Source organism: Oncorhynchus nerka, linkage group LG12, assembly GCF_034236695.1.
Source record: "Oncorhynchus nerka isolate Pitt River linkage group LG12, Oner_Uvic_2.0, whole genome shotgun sequence".
NCBI lineage: Eukaryota > Metazoa > Chordata > Actinopteri > Salmoniformes > Salmonidae > Oncorhynchus > Oncorhynchus nerka.
The window spans coordinates 3,664,251-3,676,551 of NC_088407.1; the positions used below are offsets into that span (position 1 = coordinate 3,664,251).

Genomic DNA, 12,301 nt, shown 5'->3' on the forward strand with positions numbered 1-12,301 from the left:
TTTATTTATTTACTACGGTATTTATTTATTTACTATAGTATTTATTTATTTACTATAGTATTTATTTATTTACTATAGTATTTATTTATTTACTATAGTAGTTATTTATTTATTTATTTACTACGGTATTTATTTATTTACTATAGTATTTATTTATTTACTATAGTATATATTTATTTACTATAGTAGTTATTTATTTATTTATTTACTACGGTATTTATTTATTTACTATAGTATTTATTTATTTACTATAGTATTTATTTATTTACTATAGTATTTATTTATTTACTACGGTATTTATTTATTTACTATAGTATTTATTTATTAATTTAATATAGTATTTTTTTATTTATTTACTATAGTATTTATTTATTTACTATAGTATTTATTTATTTACTATAGTATTTATTTATTTACTATAGTATTTATTTATTTACTATAGTATTTATTTATTTACTATAGTATTTATTTATTTACTATAGTATATATTTATTTACTATAGTAGTTATTTATTTATTTATGTACTACGGTATTTATTTATTTACTACAGTATTTATTTATTTACTACAGTATTTATTTATTTACTATAGTAGTTATTTATTTACTATAGTATTTATTTATTTATTTACTATAATATTTATTTATTTACTATGGTATTTATTTATTTATTTACTATAATATTTATTTATTTACTACAGTATTTATTTATTTACTACAGTATTTATTTATTTATTTTAGTGTTCATTTAATCATTTATTTACAGTAGAATTATTTCTTTATATATTTACTGACTGTAGTATTTAGTTATTTATTTAATCTCTTGAGATTGGAAAAACAGTTTTTTGTCAAATTGAACATTCAGTAAAATCAAACATTGTCTTCTTGTTTCAAATTACACTATTTAACTGAAATGAACTGAATATATACACACACACACACACACACACACACACACACACACACACACACACACACACACACACACACACACACACACACACACACACACACACACACAATAAAGCTGATGTTGTTGTGTTTACTCATATTTTCTTCTTCAGTGGTTTAAATACCAGAAACAGAAGATGCTTTGGGATGAGAGCTGGATCATTGACTTCAGGCACATTAAACATGGTACTACTATAATATATATCAGGCAGATTAAACACGGTACTACTATAATATATATCAGGCAGATTAAACATGGTACTACTATACTATAATATATATCAGGCAGATTAAACATGGTACTACTATACTATAATATATATCAGGCAGATTAAACATGGTACTACTATACTATTATATATATCAGGCAGATCAAACATGGTACTACTATGCTATAATATATATCAGGCAGATTAAACATGGTACTACTATACTATAATATATATCAGGCAGATTAAACACAGTACTACTATAATATATATCAGGCAGATTAAACACGGTACTACTATACTATAATATATATCAGGCAGATTAAACATGGTACTACTATACTATAATATATATCAGGCAGATTAAACACAGTACTACTATAATATATATCAGGCAGATTAAACACGGTACTACTATACTATAATATATATCAGGCAGATTAAACATGGTACTACTATACTATAATATATATCAGGCAGATTAAACATGGTACTACTATACTATAATATATATCAGGCAGATTAAACACAGTACTACTATAATATATATCAGGCAGATTAAACACGGTACTACTATACTATAATATATATCAGGCAGATTAAACATGGTACTACTATAATATATATCAGGCAGATTAATCATGGTACTGCTATACTATAATATATATCAGGCAGATTAAACATGGTACTACTATACTATAATATATATCAGGCAGATTAAACATGGTACTACTATACTATAATATATATCAGGCAGATTAAACATGGTACTACTATAATATATATCAGGCAGATTAAACATGGTACTACTATAATATATATCAGGCAGATTAATCATGGTACTACTATAATATATATCAGGCAGATTAAACATGGTACTACTATACTATTATATATATCAGGCAGATTAAACATGGTACTACTATACTATAATATATATCAGGCAGATTAAACATGGTACTACTATACTATAATATATATCAGGCAGATTAAACATGGTACTGCTATACTATAATATATATCAGGCAGATTAAACATGGTACTACTATAATATATATATCAGGCAGATTAAACATGGTACTACTATACTATAATATATATCAGGCAGATTAAACACGGTACTACTATACTATAATATATATCAGGCAGATTAAACATGGTACTACTATAATATATATCAGGCAGATTAAACATGGTACTACTATAATATATATATCAGGCAGATTAAACATGGTACTACTATATTATAATATATATCAGGCAGATTAAACATGGTACTACTATAATATATATCAGGCAGATTAATCATGGTACTACTATACTATTATATATCAGGCAGATTAAACACAGTACTACTATAATATATATCAGGCAGATTAAACATGGTACTGCTATACTATAATATATATCAGGCAGATTAAACATGGTACTACTATAATATATATCAGGCAGATTAAACACGGTACTACTATAATATATATCAGGCAGATCAAACATGGTACTACTATACTATAATATATATCAGGCAGATTAAACATGGTACTACTATAATATATATCAGGCAGATTAATCATGGTACTACTATACTATATATCAGGCAGATTAAACATGGTACTACTATACTATAATATATATCAGGCAGATTAAACATGGTACTACTATACTATAATATATATCAGGCAGATTAAACATGGTACTACTATAATATATATATCAGGCAGATTAAACATGGTACTACTATACTATAATATATATCAGGCAGATTAAACATGGTACTACTATACTATAATATATATCAGGCAGATTAAACATGGTACTACTATAATATATATCAGGCAGATTAAACATGGTACTACTATACTATAATATATATCAGGCAGATTAAACATGGTACTACTATAATATATATCAGGCAGATTAAACATGGTACTACTATACTATAATATATATCAGGCAGATTAAACACGGTACTACTATAATATATATCAGGCAGATCAAACATGGTACTACTATACTATAATATATATCAGGCAGATTAAACACGGTACTACTATAATATATATCAGGCAGATCAAACATGGTACTACTATACTATAATATATATCAGGCAGATTAAACATGGTACTACTATAATATATATCAGGCAGATTAATCATGGTACTACTATACTATATATCAGGCAGATTAAACATGGTACTACTATACTATAATATATATCAGGCAGATTAAACATGGTACTACTATACTATAATATATATCAGGCAGATTAAACATGGTACTACTATAATATATATATCAGGCAGATTAAACATGGTACTACTATACTATAATATATATCAGGCAGATTAAACATGGTACTACTATACTATAATATATATCAGGCAGATTAAACATGGTACTACTATAATATATATCAGGCAGATTAAACATGGTACTACTATACTATAATATATATCAGGCAGATTAAACATGGTACTACTATAATATATATCAGGCAGATTAAACATGGTACTACTATACTATAATATATATCAGGCAGATTAAACACGGTACTACTATAATATATATCAGGCAGATCAAACATGGTACTACTATACTATAATATATATCAGGCAGATTAAACATGGTACTACTATACTATAATATATATCAGGCAGATTAAACATGGTACTACTATAATATATATCAGGCAGATTAATCACGGTACTACTATAATATATATCAGGCAGATTAAACATGGTACTACTATAATATATATCAGGCAGATTAATCATGGTACTACTATACTATAATATATATCAGGCAGATTAAACATGGTACTACTATACTATAATATATATCAGGCAGATTAAACATGGTACTACTATACTATAATATATATCAGGCAGATTAAACATGGTACTACTATACTATAATATATATCAGGCAGATTAAACACAGTACTACTATTATATATATCAGGCAGATTAAACATGGTACTACTATAATATATATCAGGCAGATTAAACATGGTACTACTATAATATATATCAGGCAGATTAAACATGGTACTACTATACTATAATATATATCAGGCAGATTAAACATGGTACTACTATACTATAATATATATCAGGCAGATTAAACATGGTACTACTATAATATATATCAGGCAGATTAAACATGGTACTACTATAATATATATCAGGCAGATTAAACATGGTACTACTATACTATTATATATATCAGGCAGATTAAACACGGTACTACTATTATATATATCAGGCAGATTAAACATGGTACTACTATACTATAATATAAATCAGGCAGATTAAACATGGTACTGCTATACTATAATATATATCAGGCAGATTAAACATGGTACTACTATACTATAATATATATCAGGCAGATTAAACACGGTACTACTATAATATATATCAGGCAGATTAAACATGGTACTACTATACTATAATATATATCAGACAGATTAAACATGGTACTACTATACTATAATATATATCAGGCAGATTAAACATGGTACTACTATAATATATATCAGGCAGATTAAACACGGTACTACTATACTATAATATATATCAGGCAGATTAAACACGGTACTACTATAATATATATCAGGCAGATTAAACACGGTACTACTATAATATATATCAGGAAGATTAAACATGGTACTACTATACTATAATATATATCAGGCAGATTAAACATGGTACTACTATACTATAATATATATCAGGCAGATTAAACATGGTACTACTATAATATAATATATATCAGGCAGATTAAACATGGTACTACTATACTATAATATATATCAGGCAGATTAAACACGGTACTACTATAATATATATCAGGCAGATTAAACACGGTACTACTATAATATATATCAGGCAGATTAAACACAGTACTACTATAATATATATCAGGCAGATTAAACATGGTACTACTATAATATATATCAGGCAGATTAAACATGGTACTACTATACTATAATATATATCAGGCAGATTAAACATGGTACTACTATACTATAATATATATCAGGCAGATTAAACATGGTACTACTATAATATATATCAGGCAGATTAAACATGGTACTACTATACTATAATATATATCAGGCAGATCAAACATGGTACTACTATACTATAATATATATCAGGCAGATTAAACATGGTACTACTATACTATAATATATATCAGGCAGATTAAACACGGTACTACTATACTATATATCAGGCAGATTAAACACGGTACTACTATAATATATATCAGGCAGATTAAACACGGTACTACTATAATATATATCAGGCAGATTAAACATGGTACTACTATACTATAATATATATCAGGCAGATTAAACATGGTACTACTATACTATAATATATATCAGGCAGATTAATCATGGTACTACTATAATATATATCAAGCAGATTAAACACGGTACTACTATAATATATATCAAGCAGATTAAACACGGTACTACTATAATATATATCAGGCAGATTAAACATGGTACTACTATACTATAATATATATCAGGCAGATTAAACATGGTACTACTATACTATTATATATATCAGGCAGATTAAACATGGTACTACTATACTATAATATATATCAGGCAGATTAAACATGGTACTACTACTATAATATATATCAGGCAGATTAAACATGGTACTACTATACTATTATATATCAGGCAGATTAAACATGGTACTACTATACTATAATATATATCAGGCAGATTAAACACGGTACTACTATAATATATATCAGGCAGATTAAACACGGTACTACTATAATATATATCAGGCAGATCAAACATGGTACTACTATACTATAATATATATCAGGCAGATTAAACATGGTACTACTATACTATAATATATATCAGGCAGATTAAACATGGTACTACTATAATATATATCAGGCAGATTAATCACGGTACTACTATAATATATATCAGGCAGATTAAACATGGTACTACTATAATATATATCAGGCAGATTAAACATGGTACTACTATACTATAATATATATCAGGCAGATTAAACATGGTACTACTATACTATAATATATATCAGGCAGATTAAACATGGTACTACTATACTATAATATATATCAGGCAGATTAAACATGGTACTACTATACTATAATATATATCAGGCAGATTAAACACAGTACTACTATTATATATATCAGGCAGATTAAACATGGTACTACTATAATATATATCAGGCAGATTAAACATGGTACTACTATAATATATATCAGGCAGATTAAACATGGTACTACTATACTATAATATATATCAGGCAGATTAAACATGGTACTACTATACTATAATATATATCAGGCAGATTAAACATGGTACTACTATAATATATATCAGGCAGATTAAACATGGTACTACTATAATATATATCAGGCAGATTAAACATGGTACTACTATACTATTATATATATCAGGCAGATTAAACACGGTACTACTATTATATATATCAGGCAGATTAAACATGGTACTACTATACTATAATATAAATCAGGCAGATTAAACATGGTACTGCTATACTATAATATATATCAGGCAGATTAAACATGGTACTACTATACTATAATATATATCAGGCAGATTAAACACGGTACTACTATAATATATATCAGGCAGATTAAACATGGTACTACTATACTATAATATATATCAGACAGATTAAACATGGTACTACTATACTATAATATATATCAGGCAGATTAAACATGGTACTACTATAATATATATCAGGCAGATTAAACACGGTACTACTATACTATAATATATATCAGGCAGATTAAACACGGTACTACTATAATATATATCAGGCAGATTAAACACGGTACTACTATAATATATATCAGGAAGATTAAACATGGTACTACTATACTATAATATATATCAGGCAGATTAAACATGGTACTACTATACTATAATATATATCAGGCAGATTAAACATGGTACTACTATAATATAATATATATCAGGCAGATTAAAAACTACTATACTATAATATATATCAGGCAGATTAAACGGTACTACTATAATATATATCAGGCAGATTAAACACGGTACTACTATAATATATATCAGGCAGATTAAACATGGTACTACTATAATATATATCAGGCAGATTAAACATGGTACTACTATACTATAATATATATCAGGCAGATTAAACATGGTACTACTATACTATAATATATATCAGGCAGATTAAACATGGTACTACTATAATATATATCAGGCAGATTAAACATGGTACTACTATACTATAATATATATCAGGCAGATCAAACATGGTACTACTATACTATAATATATATCAGGCAGATTAAACATGGTACTACTATACTATAATATATATCAGGCAGATTAAACACGGTACTACTATACTATATATCAGGCAGATTAAACACGGTACTACTATAATATATATCAGGCAGATTAAACACGGTACTACTATAATATATATCAGGCAGATTAAACACGGTACTACTATACTATAATATATATCAGGCAGATTAAACATGGTACTACTATACTATAATATATATCAGGCAGATTAATCACGGTACTACTATAATATATATCAAGCAGATTAAACACGGTACTACTATAATATATATCAAGCAGATTAAACACGGTACTACTATAATATATATCAAGCAGATTAAACACGGTACTACTATACTATAATATATATCAGGCAGATTAAACATGGTACTACTATACTATTATATATATCAGGCAGATTAAACATGGTACTACTATACTATAATATATATCAGGCAGATTAAACACGGTACTACTATAATATATATCAGGCAGATTAAACATGGTACTACTATACTATTATATATCAGGCAGATTAAACATGGTACTACTATACTATAATATATATCAGGCAGATTAAACACGGTACTACTATAATATATATCAGGCAGATTAAACACGGTACTACTATAATATATATCAGGCAGATTAAACATGGTACTACTATACTATAATATATATCAGGCAGATTAAACATGGTACTACTATAATATATATCAGGCAGATTAAACATGGTACTACTATACTATAATATATATCAAGCAGATTAAACACAGTACTGCTATAATATATATCAGGCAGATTAAAAATGGTACTACTATACTATAATATATATCAGGCAGATTAAACACGGTACTACTATAATATATATCAGGCAGATTAAACATGGTACTACTATACTATAATATATATCAGGCAGATTAAACATGGTACTACTATACTATAATATATATCAGGCAGATTAAACACGGTACTACTATAATATATATCAGGCAGATTAAACACGGTACTACTATAATATATATCAGGCAGATTAAACATGGTACTACTATACTATAATATATATCAGGCAGATTAAACATGGTACTACTATTATATATATCAGGCAGATTAATCACGGTACTACTATAATATATATCAGGCAGATTAAACATGGTACTACTATACTATAATATATATCAGGCAGATTAAACACGGTACTACTATAATATATATCAGGCAGATTAAACACGGTACTACTATAATATATATCAGGCAGATTAAACATGGTACTACTATACTATAATATATATCAGGCAGATTAAACATGGTACTACTATTATATATATCAGGCAGATTAATCACGGTACTACTATAATATATATCAGGCAGATTAAACATGGTACTACTATTATATATATCAGGCAGATTAATCACGGTACTACTATAATATATATCAGGCAGATTAAACATGGTACTACTATTATATATATCAGGCAGATTAAACACAGTACTACTATTATATATATCAGGCAGATTAATCACGGTACTACTATAATATATATCAGGCAGATTAAACACGGTACTACTATAATATATATCAGGCAGATTAAACATGGTACTACTATACTATAATATATATCAGGCAGATTAAACACGGTACTACTATAATATATATCAAGCAGATTAAACATGGTACTACTATACTATAATATATATCAGGCAGATAAAACACGGTACTACTATAATATATATCAGGCAGATTAATCACGGTACTACTATACTATTCTATATGTGTCAAATAGACATTAAAACTCTTCTGTATTTTTCAATTTGTTATTTATGTTGATTATATTCTAACACTGCTAACCTCCCCCCCTCTCTCTCTCTCCTCCCTCCACTCTCTTTCTCTCCTCCCACCCACCCCTCCCCTGCTCTCCTCTCTTCCCTCCCTCCTCTCTCTCTCTCTCTCTCTCTCTCTCTCTCTCTCTCTCTCTCTCTCTCTCTCCTCCCCTCCCTCCCCCCCCCCTCTCTCTCTCTCCTCCCTCCACTCTCTTTCTCTCCTCCCACCCACCCCCCCCCTGCTCTCCTCTCTTCCCCCTCTCTCTCTCTCTCTCTCTCTCTCTCTCTCTCTCTCTCTCTCTCTCTCTCCCTCCCTCCCTCCTCCCTCCTCTCTCTCTCTCTCTTCTCTCTCTCCCTCCCTCCCTCCCTCCCCTCTCTTCTCTCTCTCCCTCCCTCCCCCCTCTCTCTCTCTCTCTCTCTCTCTCTCTCTCTCTCTCTCTCTCTCTCTCTCCCTCTCTCCTCCCTCCCTCCCCTCTCTTCTCTCTCCTCCTCCTGCTCTCCTCTCTCCTCCCTCCCTCCCCTCTCTTCTCTCTCCTCCTCCCCCTCCTCCTGCTCTCCCCCCCTCTCCCTCCCCTCTCTTCTCTCTCCTCCTCCTGCTCTCCTCCCTCCCTCTCCTCTCTCTCCACCTCCCCACCAGACCAGATAGCCAGGACTACTATGGGCAGTATCCTGTCTGCCCCTATTGCTAACAGTGATTCCAACGCCAGCTGTGTCACTGCTCTCAGCTCCTGTACAACCCAGGCTAACTCACGCAAACAACTGTTCACACACACTGGGATATAGTGAGTCTCTGTAACACACACAACCCAGGCTAACTCACGCTAACAACTGTTCACACACACTGGGACATACTGAGTCTCTGTAACACTCACACACTGGGACATACTGAGTCTCTGTAACACTCACACACTGGGACACAGTGAGTGTCTCTGAAACTCACACATCTTGATCATGCTGTTCTCCTCAGTATAGCTGTATATATTGATAGTATTTGTATATATTGGTAGTATTGTAAATATTGGTAGTATTTGTATATATTGGTAATATTGTAAATATTGGTAGTATTTGTATATATTGGTAGTATTGTATATATTGGTAGTATTTGTATATATTGGTAGTATTGTATATATTGGTAGTATTTGTATCCTAAAATCATTAGTAGTTCTTATATCTTGTATACCTGTTGATTCTACAGTATACCTGTTAGTCCTATAGTATACCTGTTGATCCTATAGTATACCTGTTGATTCTACAGTATACCTGTTAGTCCTATAGTATACCTGTTGATCCTATAGTATACCTGTTGATTCTATAGTATACCTGTTAATCCTATAGTATACCTGTTGATCCTATAGTATACCTGTTGATTCTATAGTATACCTGTTAATCCTATAGTATACCTGTTAATCCTACAGTATACCTGTTAATCCTATAGGATACCTGTTAATCCTATAGTATACCTGTTAATCCTACAGTATACCTGTTAATCCTATAGTATACCTGTTAATCCTACAGTATACCTGTTAATCCTATAGTATACCTGTTAATCCTACAGTATACCTGTTAATCCTATAGTATACCTGTTAATCCTACAGTATACCTGTTAATCCTACAGTATACCTGTTAATCCTCTCCTCTAGTGATGGAAGGACGGTGGCCATCAAGCGGATTCAGACCAAGACCTTTTCTCTGTCCAAGACCATCAGACGAGAGGTCAAGCAAGTCAGGTGGGGACAATAGAGGTCAACAGGTCAGGTGGGGACAATAGAGGTCAACAGGTCAAGTGGGGACAATAGAGGTCAACAGGTCAGGTGGGGACAATAAAGGTCAACAGGTCAAGTGGGGACAATAGAGGTCAACAGGTCAAGTGGGGACAATAGAGGTCAAGCAAGTCAGGTGGGGATAATAGAGGTCAACAGGTCAAGTGGGGACAATAGAGGTCAACTCAACAGGTCAGGTGGGGACAATAGAGGTCAACATGTCAGTTGGGGACAATAGAGGTAAACAGGTTAGGTGGGGACAATAGAGGTCAACAGGTCAACAGGTCAGGTTGGGACAATACAGGTCAACCAGTCAGGTGGGGACAATAGAGGTCAACAGGTCAGATGGGGACAGTAGAGGTCAACAGGTCAGATGGGGACAGTAGAGGTCAACAGGTCAGGTGGGGACAATAGAGGTCAACAGGTCAGATGGGGACAGTAGAGGTCAACAGGTCAGATGGGGACAGTAGAGGTCAACAGGTCAGATGGGGACAGTAGAGGTCAACAGGTCAGATGGGGACAATAGAGGTCAACAGGTCAGATGGGGACAGTAGAGGTCAACAGGTCAGGTGGGGACAATAGAGGTCAACAGGTCAGATGGGGACAGTAGAGGTCAACAGGTCAGATGGGGACAGTAGAGGTCAACAGGTCAGATGGGGACAGTAGAGGTCAACAGGTCAGATGGGGACAGTAGAGGTCAACAGGTCAGATGGGGACAGTAGAGGTCAACAGGTCAGATGGGGACAATAGAGGTCAACAGGTCAGATGGGGACAGTAGAGGTCAACAGGTCAGATGGGGAGTGGGGACAGGTCAGATGGGGACAGTAGAGGTCAACAGGTCAGATGGGGACAGGTCAGGTCAGATGGGGACAGTAGAGGTCAACAGGTCAGATGGGGACAGTAGAGGTCAACAGGTCAGAGTGGGGACAGTAGAGGTCAACAGGTCAGATGGGGACAGTAGAGGTCAACAGGTCAGATGGGGGTCAACAGGTCAGATGGGGACAGGTCAGATGGGGACAACAGGTCAGATGGGGACAGTAGAGGTCAACAGGTCAGATGGGGACAGTAGAGGTCAACAGGTCAGATGGGGACAGTAGAGGTCAACAGGTCAGATGGGGACAGTAGAGGTCAACAGGTCAGATGGGGATGGGGACAGTAGAGGTCAACAGGTCAGATGGGGACAGTAGAGGTCA

The 12,301-nt window shown here is 32.1% G+C and overlaps 1 protein-coding gene across 1 annotated transcript in view; it reads left to right on the plus strand.

Annotated features, from left to right (window-relative positions):
* LOC115125413 (atrial natriuretic peptide receptor 2-like) overlaps positions 1-12,301 on the plus strand; it is a 97,680-nt gene that overhangs the window by 61,896 nt on the left and 23,483 nt on the right. Inside the window, exons 9-11 of the mRNA XM_065025991.1 lie at positions 1,062-1,134; positions 9,986-10,130; positions 10,989-11,075. Of these exons, the coding sequence (XP_064882063.1) occupies positions 1,062-1,134; positions 9,986-10,130; positions 10,989-11,075 (305 nt within the window). The remainder of the gene's footprint in view (positions 1-1,061; positions 1,135-9,985; positions 10,131-10,988; positions 11,076-12,301) is intronic.